Source organism: Squalius cephalus, assembly GCF_949319135.1.
Source record: "Squalius cephalus genome assembly, chromosome: 19".
NCBI classification, from domain to species: domain Eukaryota; kingdom Metazoa; phylum Chordata; class Actinopteri; order Cypriniformes; family Leuciscidae; genus Squalius; species Squalius cephalus.
Genome location: NC_137140.1, coordinates 25,959,186 through 25,981,739, shown reverse-complemented (window position 1 = coordinate 25,981,739; position 22,554 = coordinate 25,959,186). Strand labels below are relative to the sequence as shown.

General features: G+C 42.2%; 1 protein-coding gene across 11 annotated transcripts in view; it reads left to right on the top strand.

Moving 5' to 3' along the window:
* Window positions 1–22,312, top strand: part of tcf7l2 (transcription factor 7 like 2) — an 85,799-nt gene extending 63,487 nt beyond the window's left edge. For 3 of the 11 annotated variants that reach the window (XM_079852108.1, XM_079852105.1, XM_079852101.1), the window contains 10 exons: window positions 7,082–7,214; window positions 8,829–8,931; window positions 10,114–10,200; window positions 14,264–14,389; window positions 14,475–14,637; window positions 14,962–15,069; window positions 16,105–16,153; window positions 16,810–16,860; window positions 17,972–18,044; window positions 21,399–22,312. In XM_079852108.1, coding sequence (XP_079708234.1) covers window positions 7,082–7,214; window positions 8,829–8,931; window positions 10,114–10,200; window positions 14,264–14,389; window positions 14,475–14,637; window positions 14,962–15,069; window positions 16,105–16,153; window positions 16,810–16,860; window positions 17,972–18,044; window positions 21,399–21,840 — 1,335 coding nt within the window. In that variant the 3' untranslated portion in view covers window positions 21,841–22,312. Of the gene's footprint in view, window positions 1–7,081; window positions 7,215–8,828; window positions 8,932–10,113; window positions 10,201–14,248; window positions 14,390–14,474; window positions 14,638–14,961; window positions 15,070–16,104; window positions 16,154–16,809; window positions 16,861–17,971; window positions 18,045–18,532; window positions 18,606–19,161; window positions 19,223–21,398 lie in introns of all 11 variants that reach the window. The other 8 variants (XM_079852104.1, XM_079852098.1, XM_079852099.1 and 5 more) reach the window with 7 other exon arrangements.
* Window positions 22,313–22,554: the final 242 nt, after the last annotated feature.

Here is a 22,554-nt window from a genome sequence, read left to right as displayed (position 1 = left end):
AGTGACAGCTTGACACGATTTGATAATGAAAGGATGTTGAGTTTGATTGCATTGTCTGACAGTCTCTCATACGTTTTTTTGCAAAGCAAAGACTTTTATAAATGTTTTACAAATTGAAATGGTTATTTTAATTATAAAACAATATTTAAAGAAACAATTTTATTTTAGATTCTTAAAATAACGATTTATCTTTGCAGTTATGGTAATGTTAAAAGACACTAACAGCAAATAAATGTTGTGGTATTTATTTATAATTGTCCATTGCTTTTTCTAAATATAATTATTCTATTCATATAGAGAATTTTTAGTAATCATTATGTGTATTATTAATATCTCATTGAGAATTAATCTCATTCTGCCTACATTTTTTTTAAACCTGTCTATAAATTACTTTTTATTTCAAAGAGATTTTATAATTGAAATATCAATATCAAAAATGCACATCTATTTTTTTATTATATTGAATTGAAATTGTTTAATTTATTTGCCATCAAAATTAATTTTGCAGAAGCCCTTTTTAAAATAAGAATTTGTCTTATTGAATCAGTAGAAGTAATTTGTATTGAATGTTCCTAATAGCATTACTTTTATTCAATTATATATATTTCTCTTTTTTATAGACAGTGAGAATGACTTTAAATTTAGTCTCTTAACATAGTTGTTGATCTTTTCTGCCTGCGTTTGGGGTTTGTCGCCATTGTGGCGGGTGTTTGCAGGCTGTCGGTCAGCGGCGGCCGAACTCGTTTACTTAAGAAATTGCACGTGTGACAGAGGGGGGCCGTGGGAGCGTGGCGGCCCGGATGAATAGAGGGAGGGGAGGCAATTAGCTGCCACGTTGCCGGGGCTCTTTTACTTGTCAGGCTGGCTTTTGTGTCAGTCTTGTAGAGGACATTCCCAGGGTTTTGTTTTGGCATTTAGGGCCAAAGGACAGCAGCCGAAAAGCGGCGAGGAGAGAGGGAGGGAAAATTTAAGCGCTGAAAAAACAGCATGTGCACTTCCTCAGTTTCGTAAAAATGGAGGGAAAATGTTCTTTTAATTGTGGAAGAAAAAGAAGATTTTACATAAAACAAATTATTGAAGTAATGTCAGTCGGTTTTTAGAGTTTTGACAGTGCATTTTTACATTTTAAAATGGTTAAAAATAGTGGTGTGTTTTTGGCTATAAAAATTACATTTAAAAAATAAAAAAACAAGGGAAAATAACATGGAATTTGATCAGATGTTTTTAAGTTATTAGTGAGCATTCTGTCTTCCATATCCTTATTTCATTTCCTTGTTTTATGTGAAGAATGGTTTGTTTGTGAATAATTCATTTGAGGGGAAGAAAAAATATTTTAGAAAAATATAAAGACGGCAAAGTAAAATAAAAAAACAGAAACGAATAAGAGAAATTGTGGATGCACAAAAGGCCTTTGTAGATTTGTCAGGGCAAGGCCACTGAGAGTTAAATGTAGGATCTTCTTTATCCCCCTTAAAACAGAAGTAGAGAATAAAACAATAGAAACAAGACCCCACATTGATGTCACGTCCATGTCAAAACGCAGACAAATACCTTTCTCCCCTTTTCCTCCGTCCTCCCCCGGATGGTGGGCTTAGAGAGGGGACTGTCAGAATCACACAGCTAAGTGACTGCTTGCCACACTTTGCTGATCTTGCCCTCCCTTTATGGATGTTGTTTTCTCTTGTCTTTTCTCTCGCTCTCTCTCTCTCTTTCTGTCTCCTTCCCTTGCTCGCTTTACCTTGTTGTAGCCAAGGCTTTTCAAGCTGCTAGTTCGTCTTTGGGCATCCTGGAGGCACTGCAGAACCCACACAAACACACACATACACACACACAAACTTGGACAGACACATGCACAACAGTAATAAGCCTTTTTTCCTAGTGTTTTTTCATGTTTCTTTTGCTTGTGGGAAGACATCTCTGCAGCTCTGATAACTATCAAGTGAGATCTTCATCTTTAAAAAAACTAAAAACGTATATCTTTGAGCTGGACCGACTGACCGCTGAAGGAAAACCTCACGGAGAAGGAGAGATGAGTGATTATCTGCTGGCGGAGGACAGGCCTTGCCGGACGTCCTAAGACGCGGATCCCCCTGTGATCCGCAAGAAAAAAAGCAAAAAAAAAACAAAAAAAAGCCCTGCGAACAATGGCGTGCACGTGAACTTCAGTGTGTGCGACCCTTTGGTGAGGGACACACACATGCGCCCGCTCAAACACAATAGCAGTTTTGGGAAAGAAGCTAAGGTTGAAAAAGAACAAGAAGACAGGGAAGAAAGGAGAAAAAGTCTTATTCGTTGGCGGGAGTGAGAGGTGGAGGACAGGGGAGGGCTCATGTACCCGAGAGAAGGCCTTTCACTGGGGCTGGAGGACAGGGGAGGAAAGACTGGCTCTCTGGCCTCTGGGCTGTCTCTCCTACAGCAGGTTGGCTGCTGGCAATTCAGTCTTAATGCCTGGGTAAGTGCTCAGCGCTATTACACACGCTGTTTTCACACTCCTATGGCCTTTTTAAAATCATCTTTCTGCTTTTGTTAGACTGAGTAATGCACTGTCATTTTATCTGCCTCAGAGTGGCTTAAGAGATCTGTGTGTGTGTGTGTGTTTCATAAGGAAGAACTTAGAGATAGATTGATTGATTGATATGGCATTTGAAGATGTGCATGATGCACCTAGTTAAAGTTGAGGCTTTGCAAAGGAAGGGAAGTAATAATGTATGCATTATATGAATATTTCATTAGTGTTCTGTGCTTAATTTTAGCCTGTTGGAGATTTGAAATTTGCATGTAAGAAAATTAGTTCTGTTGTAATTAAAATTTTCTTTGTTTTAAATTGACAGAAAATTGTCATTTGCTTCCATGTAAATTTGATAAATTGATTCAAATGCATAAATAGTTATTTGTTAAATAATACTTTTTTATGCAACCATTTTTATGCTGCTTTCAATTTCATTAGAAGCAATGTCATTTTTTCTTATGTTTTTAACCACTTGAGACATTTGATTTGTGATTTTCTTTATCATATTTGTTTTTAAATGAAGGAAGTAGAAAATTGGCACAATATTCTTCAGCATTGAGAACAGGAGGGAAGTTGCTATTTATAATTTTCTAGATGTTGTAGCGAGTCATTTGTTTTGATTGTGTGTGTGTGTGTGTGTGTGGTGGGTGGATGAGGGTTGTTATAGTGACGGTGACATCATCATAGTTCCACATTCTTTTGAAGTTCTTCTGTCTCATTTCGAGCGTTCTTTTACAAACAGCACACATTTGGCTGCATCTATTTCTTGCTCATTTGAACATTCTCATACATAAACAAGCGTGGATGTTTTCTGCATTGTGTCCACTATGTTTGGATGCGAGCCATTGGCACGTACACTTCTCGAGTTCAAGTCCTTGGCTGCTTTTTTTGCTTGCTCTGGAATTTCACAGGCCTGAGAGCCCCTCTATCCATCATGAGGATGTCACACCCCCTGCGTCCCCCCCCCCCCCCCAACCCCACTACAGCTCATTAGAGCCCACAAGCTCCAGTGACAACTCATCATATCATGCCGTAAAGCGGAGTGAGGCGCTCGGGCCCTCAGGGGCCACAAGGTCGCCACCTTCACATTTTGTCTTTAAATTGCTCTGCAAGGTGCCACCAAGCGGAAATGCAGCGCCAACAGCTTTTTCCTGCTGCTGTCCGGCCCTCTGTCTTTCTCTTTCTCCTTGTATCTCTTCCACAGGCGTACCCGAATATCACTTATTTCCCATTAGTCTTATCCACTCGACTGATGTAAGATTTACTTCATATCAGGGTTTTCATACATGTTTAAATTGTACATTTTAAATGATGGAATTATGATTATTATGATTTAAATGACTAGGTTCTGCTCTTAAAAATTTCATTGTCTAAGAAAACAATCTTCTTGAAATATTTTTTTAAAATGATTATGCAGTTTTTTGTTTTCTTGCTTTGTTTGCAAGGCTTACCCTTTAAAGCGGCCTATATGAGATAGGCACTATATAAATAATTATTATATATATATATATTATGATTCAATTTAAGTTTTTACTAAAAATTATAGAAAAGGATAAAAATATGTTGCTTAAAAGGAGTGAGAACCCTGAGATATTATTTCTCTTACGTAACCATGTGTATTTTGTGAGTTTAAAAAGTTATGATTTTGTGATCACAATCGCAAAAAACCTAAAAAACTGTCTGAAGACATATCTAAAGATGTCATAAGGGTGCACATTACTTTGTGAACGAAACAGGAAAAGAGAGTGAAGGACAGGATTTGATAGGCGCTGCATTGAAACGAGTGTGACATGCTCTTCTAAGACAAACAGGCCTCTCCATTAAAACAGGCCAGGCTTTTGTAAGACCACCACTAGGGGTCACGACCCTAAGCAGCAACTGTCAATCTCATTGGTTTGGAGGGGGGTACGTATGTCTACAGATTTACTCACACACTCAATGGGTATGCTGACAGATTTGTTGACACACATTTTATTTTATTTATTTACCTCGTCCAAGGGCATCTACAAACAGTCATTACAAATGTGCTTATTTTCTCAGGAAATAACCACATCTAGAGATCTAGGTTTATTATTATTATTTACCTGGTTATGTGAATTAGTCCTTTAGCCTTTTTTCTTCTATCTATTCATAATGGTTGTGGTGGGAGGTATTGGCAAACGATTAAACAGGAAGTAGCCTGCTTTCTTTGCACATAATAGGGAAAAAAGACGCCCACATATTTTCTTTGTGTTCCTTGTGTGGGTTTATTGTGCGTCTCGCTGGACCTCCGTGTGTCAGTCTCCAAACTCAATGAGTTGTTTTAGAAGTGGGGTTTTAAAGAACGCGTATTCTGCGATTGTTAGCGTCCGACAGTATGCGGTTGTCCGCGGGTATGCACAGGCGTGTACGTAGGTGGTCTTCCTCACTCCCCTGAGTTGCTAGAGACAATTAGCCATGTCTGGAGGAACAGGGTAAAGCCATCATACAATAGCATTGGGGTCAATAGAGCCAGATTTATTGTGAAGCTTTTCTTAAGACTGAAGACTTAATGGACTTGAATAGCACTCAGAAGGGGAATTGTTTGAAGAATGTTTTTTTGTATGCTGATTATCCATTGTGCCATGTTATTTTTGTCCTGCTGTGTGTCTTGTCTAGAAGGCATCATGGGGAAAAAAAAGAAAGAAAAACCAACCAGAAAAGTGCTTGCATGTTTTAAAATGAGACTTGAACACAGGTCCACTTTTTTTTATTAGTCATTTAGCAGGCGCATTTCTCCCAATGAGAACAGTACAAGCTAAAGTAATTTCCATTTCCAGCTATTCCGGTCTACCTCTTTTATTCTCAGGGTTTTGCTGATCTGTTCAGGTAGAGAAGCGGGCAGAGACGCCACTGTAGCGAGCCGCGATAGCGTGCTGTGCTACCCAGAAGCCAGTTAAACGGGATGCCCAGCTATTATTCGTGGGGTTGTGTGGCATTTGAAAGGAGTTCTGTTAGGCCCAGTGACTGTGATGTAAATCATTTGGCTTGTCTCTGGGTGAATGTGGCCGCAGTGGACTGCCATTTGGAGCTGTCCCTCAATGGAGAGGCTCCGGACAAAAGAACTCATTTAAATGGCTACTAAAGCCTTTCAGCGCGGAGAGAATTGACAACATTCTTTCACATCATTACTGAGGGGGAGGTTATGGGGTAGCTTGCGGTGGAGGGGTGTGCGGCATCGTTCCCTTAATGGCAAACTCGTCAGCTGTTTGGCAACTGTCATCATCCCCGTCTGTTTTTCTTATGACAGGTCTTTCTTTTTTTTTCTTTTCTTTTCTTTTTAAAAAATCAGTTTTTATATGTTATCTCTCCTCTCGTTGTTTTTCTCTGTGGCCGCGCGCTTTCCTTTTCCCATTTCTCTTTCTGTCTCCACACAGTTTTCTGCTCTCAGGGGCCCTGAAAACGTCCCCAGAGCCCCTTTTCTTTCCCCAAGCAGCTCTGTTCAGTTCATTAATCTTTCATTGGGAATATGGCAGAGCGTAACGCCCCCAATGCTGAAAGTGGCCTCTCTCTGTGCCTCTTTCTCCCAGTTTAGAGGCCCTAGATGGACACTTCAACTCGGACTTGGGCCCTGGTGTCCTTCCCATTTTGAAAGCTCAGATATTTTAGTCCTGACAAAAGGATGGCTTGCCTCTGCTTTTATAAAACATGTTCTGATGTTCAGCACCATTGTTTTTTTAACAACATCTCGAGTGCTGGATTTAAATTTGGAACGTTTTAAATAAAGACACTGGCCCCTGCGTGCCCTCTCCTTCCCCTCGAATTGGCTGCAGGACATCTACAGCTGTCAATCAGACACACGGACGCCACAGAGCGGGCATGTATGCGAACAACTCAGGGTGCTAGATGTTTTCCTGTCAGTCGGCTCGGTTTGCGTCGATTTATAGTGTCTAGCGGGAGCAAATCCCTTTCCACGTGTGGCCCGTCAAATCTACAGCACGGCAGTAATCTGGTTAGGTCGCGTGCACTGGGAATACACTAATGCCAGGCTATGCCTCAGCACCCCTCTGCTCGGCTGTAATCTTGGGTAATTGAAAATGGGGCCTGTGCCACTTAAGAACACAAAGAGCAGATTACATAGCTAAAACCAATTTGACCAAAATGCAGAAATGGATTTTCTCTCTTCCCCTCCCCTCCCACCCCTCCTCTCCTATCTTTTATAATGCAAACCTTTTCCAAAAACCAGACCCTGAAGGAAAAGGAAGGGGTGGGAGCACGAGATGTGGGAAACCCAGAGAAAAAGGAGGGAGAGTGCGCTTTGATTGGCTGTCATTTGGTATATTACGTGGTTTCTGCGAGTGCTTTTTGGGTCAGACACATAATGCAATCAGGCACTGCGTCTTTTATGTATCCAATGACTGTTTGAATCAATATTCTGCACCTCAGAAACTGTTTTTAATCACAAACCACACTGTTCTGAGAATTGGCTCGCGGATTATGATGGACGCATATTAGTCGAATTAGAGGCGCTGGTGTGTTTATGCCCCAACCCAAACATGTATTAACGGCTGCTTCTTTTTCTTCCCACCCCCATCCCTCTATTTTTCTCGCCAGTCTAATAAGGTCCCTGTGGTACAGCACCCTCACCATGTGCACCCGCTCACACCTCTGATCACCTACAGCAATGAGCACTTCACGCCTGGGAACCCCCCTCCACATCTACAGGCAGACGTGGACCCCAAAACAGGTACATATGCATGCACGTCTTCCTTTACATTCATGAATATTAGAACAGGCAGGACGAAACCCAAGGCTATCCTTCAGGCCTGGTTAACTTACAGCGTTGTCCCGGTTGCACTGTATGATCTCGCCGATTGTTCAATCTGTACTGCTGCATTCACAGCTACCTGGTAAGATGCATCAGAGCGTTTTGGAGTCATCGTGGCGCTGGGCCAAGGTTGCGCCCCTCCTTTTGTGTGCATGTTGAGATAGAGCTGTTGACCTGGGTCAGTTAAGCCTGTGGAGCCACTTGACTTTTGGGAGATGTAGTCAGGGACCTCTTATACTTAACTGCGGGATCCCGAAGCAACTCTTGTTCTGATTCTGAGAAACATAATTTAATTTCCCTCCTCTAGATTTCCAAACCAGGATGAAAACTGTATGAGCAGGAGGTTTACCAGGAAACTCGATTTGAAGGCTTATGTTGTTGTATCTGTCAGGATTCTCATCTCACAACAAAACGATTTCTGTTCAGGTGTGATATAATGTCATTTGGTGGTATGTTTCGAAATCAGATTATCAAACAGAAAGGTATTTTGCTCCTCTGCAACACTATACAGTCAAGCAGCTGCTCTTCAAAGCTGTCAACAACCTGCATGCTGATTTTTAGAGGGCTTTTTCTGTTCTCATAACAGACCTCATCACTAAGGACCTCTTTAAAGACTCAGAGACTGTTTAATGTGCTGCTTAATGGCTCGCTTAATTGAGTTTAGAGTTTAATTAATTAACAAATTGTATTAAGACCGCTGCATACAGTGCCAGTGTGCTGTGGAGGCATTGTTTTCCTCCTCCTGCACAGCTGCCATTAGCCACTAGTATTGAGCAGATTATTTTGTTTTTATTTTTAGAAAACCAGATTTAGTAGATTTTGAAGCAAAACAGCATTAAGTAGACTAGATGGATGTATATTAAGTCAATCCAAAGTCAGCTAGCTTGCTAACGTATGTTATTGTAAACCAGGTGACTGTTTTTGTGGACTCTTCTTTTTTAGGAATCGTTTTAAACCTTCTAACCATCATGTGTGATGTTGATAATATAGTTAATTGGCCGTTAAACTCCAAAACCAATATTGAGGCACTTGAACAGACATCCGCTGCTAATATGTCATTCTCTCTTAACACGTGCCACAGTGTTTGCGTTGTTGACTTGTGAACCTCAATTATCGCCCGTTGTTAATCCTCTGATTCGATAGACAAATGTGACAGGGCTCTGTATTTTTTCTCCTCTCCCCCGTGTGCCATACAACATCGTGGCTGCCTCCACAAGCTTTGATCAGAACGTGTTATTTAGAGCTGTGCATGTGAGCTCAACCTCCTCCCTCTCCCACCTCCCTCTGATGTTGACTTTGTTCAATTGTGTATCTCACAGAGGATAAATTTAACACTTAAACTTCATCAGGGAATTTCTTTGTCAGGACAAGAGCAGAAACATTTTCACACCGTTCACACACACACTCTCTCTCTCTCTCTCTCTCTCTCTCTCTCTCTCTCTCTCTCTCTCTCTCTCTCTCTCTCTCTCTCTCTCTCTCTGTCTCTCACAATCACTCTTCATTCTTTTCTTTGCATTTGTATTTCTCTTGCAGGAATCCCAAGGCCTCCACATCCTTCAGATATATCCCCCTACTACCCCCTGTCACCTGGCACTGTAGGCCAGATTCCCCATCCGCTAGGATGGTTAGTACCACAGTAAGCAGCCCAATTTTATTCTTCTTTGTTTTGTGCTGTTATAAAATAATGTACGGTGGATTCCAAAAGTCTGAGACCACAAAAATGCCTTATTAAATGCCTTTTAATATATATCGGATTTTTCTTAGATACAAAAAAAAAAAATTTTTATCAAAGTTTGTTCTATTTTTTAATGTATTATTAATATATATTAAAACTGTAAATATTAAATATTAAAAATATTGAATTAAGTATGTTATCAATGTTGTTTTATCTTTATTTCTTGGGTTAAATTCGATTTTGAATCGCAGATCCCAGATTTTTATTATGAACTCTGATTTTTGGTTCCACTTTAAATATGACATACATTTTTTTTTTTAAGCTTTGTTCAAATATATTGCATTTTGTCATCATGTATTTTATATTTGTCAGACCTCTTTGCCATGTGCTGGGTATTTAATATGCAGTTTGAAACTTTGGCCATCTTACAGCGCAAAAGCTAACTCATAACCTCTGTACAGTTTATACATTCTAGAAGGACACCGCTGGGGCCCACAGCAATGCACCCCTGGCTTTCTTCATCCCCTAAACTCTAAATTGCCTCTTTGTGGCAAATGCTATTTTGCATGTCTCTGTATTGTCCAATTAGAGTAATGAACTGTGATTGCCAGTATTTTACCCACAATTCCACACGGGGGCTCTCCCCTGGTAACTCTTGTCAACACTTGTTAATATGACAAAAGGCTACAAATTAAGCTCTGTTAATTTAATGTTTTCTCACCGCGATCTAAATACCGAGAGAGGCCCCAAGCGCAGCCACGGCCCTTTGATTCTCTGCACTTTATTTTGGTATAAATTTACATTCATTATTGTTTGTCTTTGGATGTGTAGACCTCAATTAGCGTGATGGCTCCATTAAAGGGGCCGGTGCTTCGTCTTTAATTAGCACAACAAAACACCTAGTTTCAGCTCAGGGAGAGGGGCCTCCATCGACACCAAGCGCGGGGTTATGAAATTTAATTAGCCATTCCTATCAGATTTGTGGCATTCAAATTGTTCAGAGTTTGCTTCCCTTTGATCTGCGCTCTGCAATCCCCTAGATTTTTGTTCTGATCAAATGAGAATAAAGCCGCCTGCATAGAGAGTGCCTTTTTCTCTTTTTTCATCCCTTCCTGTACCTCTCTTTCTTTCTTCTTTTCCTAGGCAAGGTCAACCAGTTTACCCAATCACGACGGGAGGTTTCAGACACCCCTACCCAACTGCCCTCACTGTCAATGCGTCCATGTCAAGGTGAGTTGAGCCTTGGGACGACCGACTCGCTGAGAATGCAAGTGTGATCTGTGAGCGTGTCAAACCCTCACAAACTTCTCCCTTAAGGAGAGACAGCTCTTGTCTCAGTGTTCAAAAAGAAGACAGTCCCATGCGATCCGCTACGTATTAAAATATTAATTGTTGTTATCATTTTATAATGAGACCCCTGAAGAACGTTTACCCCGACTGAATGGCAGAGAACGAGAGGCCTGTCAATGTCTTAACGTCATAAGTAAATGAATCCCATCGTAAAAGTAAAAGTGCTGCAGATTTCAGGGGGCTGTCGTTGGACTCTGAGCGAGAGCTTTGTGTGCCCCTTTGGGGTCTGGTTTAAGTGGCGATTTGGACGCAAATGTCCCCAGGAGAGCAGTAATGGTTCAATGTGTGGGGGGATTGTGGGAAATGTGTGTGAGCGTATGTTTGTTTTAACTGTCATAGCGATTGCTCCCTTGTGACTGTTACTCATCTGTTATGTGAGAAGTGGGAGGTGTTTGCTTTAGATGACAAATCTCTGTTTGCTTTGTTGCTTTTATGTCATTCAAACACAAACGTGAGATCCAAGAGCTTCATATGGTGGTCACCTTCTTCTGCATTTACTCAGCCTTTCCCCCTAATCTGAAGCATATGATACTCTTTTCACAATGATGATGAATGTGAAAATGATGATGATGATGGTGGTGGCGAGACTAGCCAGAGAGGCACAGAGAAACATCTGGTTTATTGTTTCGAGAAATAGAGACCAACTCAAGCCCAGCCTGTGTCTCCAGACAGGGACAAACTCCTGTTTAATTGCAGCGTGATTGGAAAAGCAGCTCTGGAGGCCTGGTGAGCTTAGACCATAGGACGTTGATTGATAAATGTGAGCAGGGAACCAAGAGAATGAGGGAGAAACAGGGAAAGGGTCTGTGCACCCTTAAACACTGGCCTGGGTTTAAGCATGAAAAGCCTTGGAGAAGGTACTCCTGAGCTGTCAGAATTGTCCTGTTCCATATTTCTGTTCAGCACATCAGGATATTTAACATACACAAACATTGGGCCTCATTCATGAGAGAATTTTTCGCAAAACAATGCTTATGTGGAACAAGGCATTGATGCAGTGCATTTACGTAGTACAGTAAATGTACATTTTTAGTTTACACAGTATATTTATAGTTGATTCATGAAATGTGAAAATTTCATCAAATCTAGCAGGATGAATTTTCATGTAAATCTATTTTACGTGAGAGTGTTTGAACAAAACATTTACATTTACATTCATTCTGTTTGCGTGAGTGAATGAGGCCCTATCTCTCACTTGCATCTAGTATATTTTCATCATCCTCACACAGTTTAAAGTGGTCAGGCCAAACATAATAGCCCTGAAACACAATATTTAGCTTCGCAGTGATGAGTGCATTGGCAGCTGCTCTGCTTATGAGCACAGGGTCTTTGCAGCTGGTCCTGACTCTTAAAGGTCCATTTTTATTAACAGCTGGCTTTGAAACCGAGGCCTCATACATTTGACACCAACAGCTTTCACTCTTGTGTGTGTTTTGAGTTCTCGGCACCATAGAGAAGTCGTCTGTACCCTGCCAAAGGCCTGGAATGAGCCTATTCTGCCTGCTCCGCTGTCAGGCGCCTGTGCAGGTCTGCAGCCTCTGCTCAGACACTGGACCTTCGCTTAAGTGACAGCTGATTCTGTTCTAATGAGGCCTTTATATTGTGATCATCCTATTTCCAGTGCAGGCTAATTGAATCTTCTGAATGGGGGCTAGGGGGATTGGTGATGTGCTGGGGAAGAGCTAATGCGTTTTGATAATCTGTAATTGAATTAGCATAGATTAATAAGTGGTGGTCTTGTGTCTCTGCGGAGGGAAGGTGCTTTAGCATGTTTGTGTCAAAATCGGTGGCGTCTGCTGTCACCAGCCTCCTGCGCAAAAATAATGAGCACCAGGAAAAGGTTTCATTAATTGTGTTTATGGTTTTTCTATGAATAAAGAGGGCAAGAGAGAGAGCGGGAAATCTTGCTTTGTCGTCTTTCTCTGTCAGTGGACAGCAACTCCAGAAGGCCTCGGGATTAAGAGAAGCCCATATGTTTCTCTCTGGTGCCTGTCTTCGGCTTAGAGAGATTCTGATGGCCCTATCTGCTGCCATTTATTATGCAGTTAGCACACAGGGCTTCATGTAGCGATCTGCTTTTCACCCAGGTAATGCTTCAGCCATCTAAAAAATACATTTCAGAGCACGAACGCCGCAGACTCGGATCCGGCAAATGAGCTACATTGTTTTGATAATGGGGTTGGAGTCGTACAGGTGTGTCGGCCGTCCCTGGTGACGGGGAGGAAAGTGTAGGCCTCTCGGTCCCTGCCCGTGCCTGCCCTTTGATATGTTCCTCCATCCGCACCTCCGCTCCAATCCCTTCTTTTTCCACCGAGGAATAGAAAGCGGATGACAGACAGAGTGCACCGTCGGGGTCATTATACATTAAACAGGCGCCGAGGCCATTGCTCCGATTGGCAATTAAATGGCACTCACTGACACTCGGCTGGTGTGGAAGAAGATTGAGACATTGGACCCTGCAGGGGCCCTTCTCTGCACACCTCTGTCTCGCTCTTCCCTCAGCAGGGCTAAATTGGTGGCAGACTCTGCTGCGTGCTGATGAGCCGAATGATGCCCTGTGCTTCAAAGGGATGGACGTCATGTTTAAACCATAACCTGGGCCTCGCTATGGCAACAGCGGCACGGGTGGGGGCGGTGCTGATGGGACAGTCAGGAAGAAAGAGGAGGGAAAAATTGGACGACGGAACAGAGGAAATTTTAACAAGTATGCAAGGACAGAAAGAGAAAGAAAAAGGTGGGGGCTAATGATCACGGCACTGCAGCCACAACGCCGGTCCCCACTCAGTAGGAGCGGGCGGGCGGCCTGGGTGACATGGCACAAACACACATGTGTCAGGGATAAAGGAAAGAGAGAATAGGAGAAGAGAGATTGGGGGGAAACACAGTCCCCAGAGAGAACCTTCAACAGAAACTAGTTGTTCCTTGTGAGTTTACGCTCATCATTATATTCTGGCTCCAAGCCATATAGCCACACTCATGGAGATAATGAGCTGTTTGAAAAAAAGAATTATTCCTTCTCTTTTTTTTTTCATCATCCTCCATTCTTTCTCTCAGATTTGTGTACGGCCATGCACAGCTAGGACGCACTGCACACACACACACACAGACACGGGCACAGATATGTTTATTTGTATGCTCAGGAATTTATTCTGCTTTCCTACAGATCTTTACACAATGCTTGGGGGATGATATTGTAGATAAGTCCTTCAATCAGGCAGGGCGACATTTTAGTGTATAATGCAAGAAATGTAATTGTAAATCAATTAGTAAATAAATGAGAAGAAAGTGACCACCCTAAATGCTCCCTAAATGTTTTTAAATATTGATTTAAAAACAGTTTTACTTTATTTACTTTTACTTTTACTTTATTCATACATGGCTATGGAATGTGATTCATCAGAACTCATTATTAGAAAGGGGGGAAAAAAATCACAATATTTTATATTTTATCAAAATGTAGTCTTTTCTCCACCTTTGAAATGACTTTTAACTAAGGCTGTGTGGGTATTAACTAATATCATAGTCCACGGTTCACGATCCTTTCCAATGTTGATGTTAAAAACAACATAAAAAAAACTTATTTGCCTAATATTTTGGTCATTATTATTCATTATTTGTTATTTTGAACAAATGATCAGTATTATTCTAAAGAAAAAAATCAGAATCAAAATATAATCACTTTTTCCACCTATTTTCCCTCTTTTACGATCCAACAAAAATCACTCCCTGCTATTTTGTTTGAGCTTGCAATGCATCACATTTCGGATTTGTCCCTTCCCTTCTCCCACATAACAGATGTATAAGGTGTTGCTTTGTGTTTATAGCTGCTGTGATGTGTGAAGTCTTTAGCTCATATTCAGTGCTTTACTCTGTGAATGTGTGTATCCATCCATCATTTCACCCGTGTCCACTCTGACGATTTACACAGTCTTCTCTCCTCCAGGTTCCCACATCACATGGTGCCACCCCACCACAGTTTGCACGCCACAGGAATCCCCCACCCAGCCATCGTCACACCCAACGTCAAGCAGGAGTCCTCTCACAGTGACATCGGGTCCCTCAACAGCTCGTAAGTTCACTTTACGCTTTTCCATCCTCTATTAATTAATCAAGCTGGTATGCATATGCTAACATCTCATCCCTCCCATTCGCAGGAAACATCAGGATGCGAAAAAGGAGGAGGAAAAAAAGAAGCAGCCACACATAAAGAAACCTCTGAACGCGTTCATGCTTTACATGAAGGAAATGAGAGCCAAAGTGGTGGCAGAGTGCACACTGAAAGAGAGCGCAGCTATCAACCAGATCCTAGGCCGAAGGGTGAGCGTCACACACACACAACAAGGCCAAAGCATTATGCGAAATGGCAGCAGACAGTCTCAACTACTAAGACCACAGATTGCAGTGTTGTCGGTGGTGGAAAAACACTGCTTATTCACTTTTCTATTTCTGTATAATTGTAATCTTGCTCAATGTTGCAAGAGTAAAAGTACAACACCATGGGAAGGGGAAATTTTAATCGCGGTGGTTGGACCGCTCATGGAAAAACTTCCGTGTTGTTTGAGCCTAAAATATCAGTGGTCTCTTTCTCTGAGTGTGATGGCTGCAGTTTTGATGGATGTGTGTGTGTTTCTTTATGTGCAGTGGCACGCTCTGTCTCGAGAGGAGCAGGCCAAATACTATGAGTTAGCCAGGAAAGAACGACAGCTTCACATGCAGCTGTACCCCGGCTGGTCGGCACGAGACAACTATGTAAGTTTTTAAGTTTTCAACAAGTAACAATGTTTATTCCTTCCCCAGGGGCCACACAGCAGTTTAAAGCCATCTAGATGTGTATTTTACAAATCATATGACAAACATCCAACAGCCTCTGGAGGAAATTATTGCACTCACCACTCACAAAAAGAGCTTTAACTTGGGTAGTTGGCTGGTCTTATCTGGCTTAAGCTGGTTTAGTTGCTCAAAACCATTTTAAGACCAGCAAAACAGACCAGCTTAGCCTAGCTGGAAGTATTTAGATCTATTTTAGATCCATTTGCTGTACATGTGCTTTTCCTCAGCAAGTCAGATCTGTACTGTGCGAGTTTCATCTGCTTTCATTAGTATTCCACTGGTTCACCTAAAAAGAGAAAGGCGAGCTGAGATCAGAGTAATTAAATAACCACAGGGCCTAAACGCCTCGCAGCTTTGATGAAAGAGGACATCTCTCTCCGCCGCCAGAAATAGGGAACGAGCGCACCGTTTACTGTTTCGCCGGATTTTCGCGCCTGACAAACGGCCCCACCGCCCAGCCTGTCATCTCCCCTTGGAGTCTGACCGTGTATCTCGACTCTCCTAGTCAAAGTTCCTCAACCGGAGCAAAAGAATCATTCCGCCTGGGCCTGACCTCAGCCTCAACGAAATCCGTGGTCATGGACTCGTCCGGCAGAAACGTAGCTCGTTTTTGAGGACAAACGCAACAAAAGTTCTCTCGTTCTGCTCTTCCCCTCCAGTAAACTGATTCGCTCAAAGAAACCTCCAGAGAATCCAATCGTTTCACAATGAAAGGAAAACTAAGCAGCAGCGAGACAACAAGGAATAAACAAAAGGAGAGAAATAGGACGAGGGGAAAGAAAGGGAAAGTTCTGTTCTGTCCTGCAGTGGCAGTTTAAACCTTCAGGCTCTTACATGAATAAATAAATCAGTGAAAACATTGGCCTCTCTTGTTCATTTCATGTCTCGGTCTTTTCTGCAATATAATAACTAAGGTTCCTGTCTATTTCTCTTTTTCTGGCGGGTAACTATCAGGGGAAAAAGAAGAAGAGAAAAAGGGAAAAGCAGGCAGGAGAGGGCAATGGTAAGTGAGCTGCAATTATCTCTCATATTAAAGCAGACCCATCATCTGTCACAAGTGTGACATCTCAAAGATGAAAGTCCAGCCTTTTTTTTGTCTTATCTCTTTTTTTTTTTGTGCCTGCCTCATTTTGTATATAGCTATGCTACCCAATGCAATATTTACACGATAGACTGCTTGTTATCCCCCTCCCCTCCCCTTGCCCCATGTTGAGCATTAATAACATTGAATATGCATGACCCCCCCACCTCCCCTCTCACCAGCTGCCCAGCCCCCCTCCAGTATTTATCGTACTGTGATATGTATGTTTTGAGAGTGTGAGTTGATCACCCTTGTGACCGAGTGCCAGCCTCTGAATGTGCCGCCCATGCTTGTGCTTATGTGGTTTTGTGGACGTAACTTTGGGCTGTGCCTGCTGCATGCTTTTTTGTATATATGTGTTTATTTAGTGATGATAAAAGAAAATTGTTTGTTTTTTAAATTCACCCACATCTTTCAATTAAGGAGGTTTGCTGATTACATTGATTTGATTCACTTTACCGTTCTTCTTTATGATGCTGATTATTGTGAGATATTGTCCAGGAAGAATGTATTTGCGGTCTCTCTCCATCATGGACACCTTTTGAAGGCCTCTGTATCTTGTTCTTTTTTTTTTCCAGAACACAGAGAATATTTTCCAAACCCTTGCCTTTCACTCCCTCCGATTACAGGTGCTAATGTCATTTTGAGTCTTAAATTACTAACTTGCTTTTTCCCTTTTTTTGGTTCTTTATGTATTTATTTATTTGTGCTTGTGCAGTATATCAAATATTTAATGATCTTTCTTTAATGAATAATGCTACATGTTCATATTTGCTTTATATATATATATATATATATTTGATTTGCTAAGCTCAGTAATTCTCTTGAAGAATACATTGCTTTACTTTATTTTGCTCCTTTTCAGTTGTTTCCTTTGCTCCATTTTTCATTATACACATAATTTCATCAAAAGATGCTTCTATGTTAAAAGTCATGTATTACTATGTTAAAGATAAAAGATCCCAGATTTGGTCAACTCTACGCATGCAGCTGCAGTATGTTTATAGGAAAGACCTCTTTATGCTAAGAATAACCAGAGATGTTGTTATCAGGGTAAACCTCCTTAATCTACTGCCTTCAGTAGCTGCCCCTGCGCCTCCTCAGCATGAGTGCGGGTTATGCCCTGTCTCCTCTTGATCTGCCCCGCTTACGGCCTGCCTTCACCCTCCTCAAACACTCGTCTACCCATGTCCTTTACTCCGGTGCTCAGTTGGACTGTTTGAGGTGGATGAACGTGGGCCAGGCCTGTTTATGAAGCAGCTTTGTAGTGTTTCCCTGGCTTAAACTAATGCTCCACCTCCCTCCTATAGCTCCTCCCTGCTACTGCTGCCTCAACAACCTGTCCCTATCACCTCCTCTAGTCTAGATCAGACATTATATATGGCAGACATGTATCCATATCTGCTGCATCCCGCCCTGCTTACCTTTTAACAAACGAGCATTTGTTCATAATGAGCCTTGGTTACGAAAGGCATGCATTGTGTGCTGATTTGATTTCTGTCATTCATTTACTTTCATATTTGTTTCTCACAGTTTGATTTTTAATTTAATTATTTGTATGACTAACCAAATATGGTCAAACATGTCTGTAAATGCATTACTGCACTATTTAAATTTATCTGTAGGAGAACTAGTAGTGCAAAGACTTTCATTGGATTCAATTTATCTCTCTTTCCGCTCTGTTTTCTGATTTCATCTCTCCTCTGCACTGGCTTCCTCTTCCCTTCTTCGTCACGTCAGATCTGAGCGCCCCAAAGAAGTGTCGCGCACGCTTCGGGCTCGACCAGCAGAATAACTGGTGTGGCCCATGCAGGTGTGTATCTGGTGTGGCGGCAGGTGTGCTAGAGCAGGTGACAGCTGGGGAACTCTCTCGTTGGTACCTCCTCCCACTTTTCTGGCTCTCTCAACCTCGCATTCTCTCCACGCCACTTCCTCTGCCAATCAGCTTCTGCAAATCTGGGAGATGGGGTTTGTTTTTCTCTTTTAGGTTGGGTGAAATGGCTGTTTGTGTGTTTATTTTTTTGTGTGAGTGTGTGAAAAAGGAGTTCACATAGTAATCCTTTTTGAAATTGAAAAGAGGTGGGGTTAAATAAAAAGGCGGGGTTTACTTCCCTCTGTTAAGGGGGAGGGGTGTGGCCTGGGGGTTGAGATGGGCTGGTCATGGTAAGTTTTTGGGAAGGCACGGTACCAATGTCCACAGCTGAATCATTTGCTCTAGCTCCATGCCTTTTGTGTCCAATGACATGTGCTTTTTTTTTTTTCTTTCTTTGTTGTGTTTTTATGTTCCTCTATGGATAACAGATGCAAATACCCCTAAGAAGTGTCGTGCCTTGTTCGGGCTTGACCAGCTGGGTTTATGGTGCAAACCCTGCAGGTATATTCCCAGCCCCACTCTTGGGGAGAACGTCTAAAATAAGATGATGATGATGATGATTTTAAGATGACCAAAAAAATCATCTTTTCTTCTCTCGACACTTTTTACATGGATTATGCTTTCCTACTTCAATCTCCGAGGCCTTGTTTCAGTTTATATGTTTGCAAAGACTTCTTTCTTACTTGTTTCTGTACTTTTCTGACTTTAGAAACACTTCAGACGAACTGAAACCCTTGGGCAGAAAATGACGAAACAAAAATAATTACAAAGGCATTGTGGTTCAAATTTCAAGTCAAGCAAAAACTTTTTTTATTTAGAGTATTTTTATATCTGTATACTTCAATATTGCGGGTTTTTCTGCCCAAGGAACTAATCTGCTGTTTTGTGCTGTTCTGCCCAGTCACTTCTATTAGAACTGTGTGATGTAGCCACTTGTTTTGTGGAGGGCAGGGTTGGGGTGATGCCATCTCATCCCCCCTCTCTCTTTTTTTCTTCCCCTTCTTCTTCTTCTTCTTCTTCTTCCTTCTCCACTCCTCTCTTATAACCCTTTATTCAGTCCCAACCTCTTGTCTTTCTGTTCTAATACAAGCAGTCTTTGAATTGGGAATATGTGGATGGTAGGTATTTGTTTCTGCTAAGTAATACCCTTTTCTGTGTCATGCTTGTGCACTCTTTCCTTTTTCACCCTTTCCTCATCTTGGACATCAGACGTTGTGCTGTTGTGATACTCCACTGTCCGTTTTCTACTTGTCCTCCATAATCCTTTCTAGTTTAGAAATCCACCTGATTCTCCAAAATCCACTCTCTCTAGTCCAGGTTTGGTGAAAATCTTTGACAAAACTGTATTGTGTAAATTAAAATTGCTTTAATGCAATATTTTCAGTTAGATGTTTAGGTAGAGTTAAATGTTGTCAGACACGCTGAGGGACGACAATAATTGCTATTTATTTTGTAGACTGTGGATTCTCTTTGATTTTATTCGCTCATGTCAGTTTTGTCAGAGGAAAAAAAAATAAACGCTGGTGTTGTTCATACTTTTTCAGTTGAAACCACACAATATTTTTTTCAATTTTCAAACCATCCTACTATCCAGTAACTGTTTTATGGCAGTTGATGGGGGTGGTATTTTTTGTGGGGTAGTGCCGCTCATCAGCACTGCTTGTTATTCAGAGGAATAGCCTGTGCATTTTTGGGCTGTGTTGAGAGAAACGCTGGTAATTGCGTCTTGATTTAGGGAGCTGGAAGGTTAAAAGACCCCACTCAGCTCTGTTTCCTGAAAGATGCATCTGGAGAAATTCCCTCAGAGACCTATAAATCAATAAGGAACACAGGGAGATACTTAGAATCAATATGGCTCTTAAAAAATGGATATTAGCTTATTTGCCGCTGTTTGACAGGCAGTTAGCGCATTGACAGACCTGAAACGTTCATAAATTCATGACCGGCCTCCATGCAGAAGACGTTCTGTAGCTGTACAGTCATGTACGGTACAGGGTAGAGTAGCAGACGAATCAAACAAACACATCTCTGTCTCTTTCACCCATCTTTGACCCTGAAGTGCCATGTCTCCTCTGTATTAAGTCTGTTCTGTGCAGACCCCTCCACCGTACACCAAGTGGGTTTAAGTGGCCGTGACAAGATTTCCGCCCCAAAATCGCCCCCTTTTTGTCATTTTTCCATCATAGTGTGTATCTACCTCCCTGACTGTCTCTCTCAGTGTCTTTTTTCGCACTTTCGTCTGAAACCAACACGCATAAGAGCAGGCAGGGGTATGACTTGAGAAACAATCCTTACCTGGCTGTTATTTTCATGACGAAACCACTAAGAAGTTGGTTTATTGAACCCGGTTCTCCCGCAACTCTCTGGCTCCCCCTGTCTTTGATTTAATTCCCTTTTATTTTACTCTCTTTCTTTTCTCTTTTGGAGTTAGCCTCGGCTGCATCACTGAGCTCGCCCTTTAGGCAGGATAAAGAGAGTTTTTGGGGAGGAAGGGGGGAGGGTTGGTCAGGTCAGGTAGGGCAAGGTACACTGAGGTTTTCCCGCTCTCTCCGTTCCTCTCGCTTTCTCTCACCCTATCACTTCTCGTCTCTCTCTCTCTCTCTCTTCCCCTACCTCACGGCGCGCTGGCTTGGCGCTGGTGAGATGTGGCTGGCTGGAATGGCTGGCCGTAGGCGTAGCAGACGAGAGAGGGTCCTGACCTGAGCAGAAATGCAAACATGGCACCACGACCTCTGTGCAGAGCGCTCACACACATGTCTTAGGGGCAAGCTGAGAGTAGCGCTTTCTCTCTAACCTCTTACCCCACCATCTGAACTTCCCCTGAAGGAATGCAAGGAAAAAGACAGGAAAAAAGAAGGGAGAAAGAGAAGTGTAATAATTCAAGCTGATGTGTAAACCGGATGGATCCCCTCGCGGTTTGCGAAACCGGGGTGGAGTTCTTTTGTTTGGAGTTGCGTTGTGCCGCCGAAGGAAAACAAAGAGAGTTGTAGGCCTCACCTCTTTCATCATCCTCATTCGGTCTGTTCATCTTCCTCTCGTCCTCCCACTGTCCTGTCCTCTCTGCATGTAATCGTGTGACACCATGTGAGAGCGAGACTGCTAATCTCGTCCAGCTCTAGCGTCCATTTTCATGCAGAGTCTGAAAGTGGGTCCGCCAAAAGTTGCTAATGAGATCAGCATGGGTGTCCCGACCTTAAGATATGTGCATTTAAATGGACGTTAGGGCTCTGTGTGATTCACTCTGCTGTTCGGACCAAGAGATTCAACATGTCCCCCCCCCCCTTTTTTTTTTAGGAGAAAAAAGAAGTGCATTCGCTACATTCAAGGTGAAGGCAGCTGTGCCAGTCCTCCTTCTTCGGACGGAAGCTTACTAGAGTCCCCCCCATCCTCCCCCTCCATGGTTTCTCCCTCCCCGTCCTCGAAAGAGTCCAAACCACAGACTGAACAAATGCAACCTCTCTCACTGACTATGAAACCGCCCCCCCTGCTTTCGTCGTCCCAACACCAACACCTCTCCATGGCTCCGCCTCCACCCTTAGCTCTGTTGGACAACTCCAGGGCGGGCAAAACATCCGGCTCGGCACACAACGGCTCCTTGGACCCCTCAGATGTGCCGTCGTCCCGACCCACAGGCTCCGCCTCCTCCAGGCCCACATCGGGCTGTCATTCCCACTCTCTGCTGCCCAGCTCCACCCCGACGCAACCCCTTTCACTCGTAACTAAGTCAATAGACTAGCTTGGTTGTTTTTTTAAACTGGCTTTCTCTGTTTGTCCGTCAGTCTTCTGTCTTTTTTCATTCTGTGTTCTGATTCTCTTGTTTTTTCTGTGCGATATGGCTTTGAAAATTTTGTTAATTCTTTATCAAAGTTCATTGGTCAATATTTGACCTGTCATTATCTAAAAAATGAAATTATTATGATTAAATATTGATAATTAAATACACTAAGTTGTAGAGTATAGCTTTGTGAATCTGCCAAATTTTTATGATTTTTTTGGATTTTGTTTCGTTTTTTTTTTTTTTTTTTTTTTTTTTCAGCTGTACAACAGAAAAGTGCATAATTGTTATGTAGTTTTACATAGACATGTTTAAAGACAGATATACAAAGTAGGCGAGGATTCGGTGAGCCCTTTTCTCAAAGAATTGGTTCTCCTTCATTATTTGTATTAAATACGAGCTTGTGAACCAATCATTTTACAGCTGTCCAAAACTCAGAGGGCACGAGGACTGTGGAGACACCTCTCCGCCTGAGGAACAACTTTAATTGTGATGTTACTTGTTCTTGTTTAAATGTACAGAAATTTGGGGGGTTACTGTGTTAATATGCATTGTTCCATTGCGTTGTCTGTTTTATCCTTCTTTTTTTGTCGTTGTTTACCAGGGGGAGGGAGGTTGACTCGGGTTGGGGTGGGTGGACTCGATTGGTGGGGTGGGACGGGGGGTGGGGGGGGT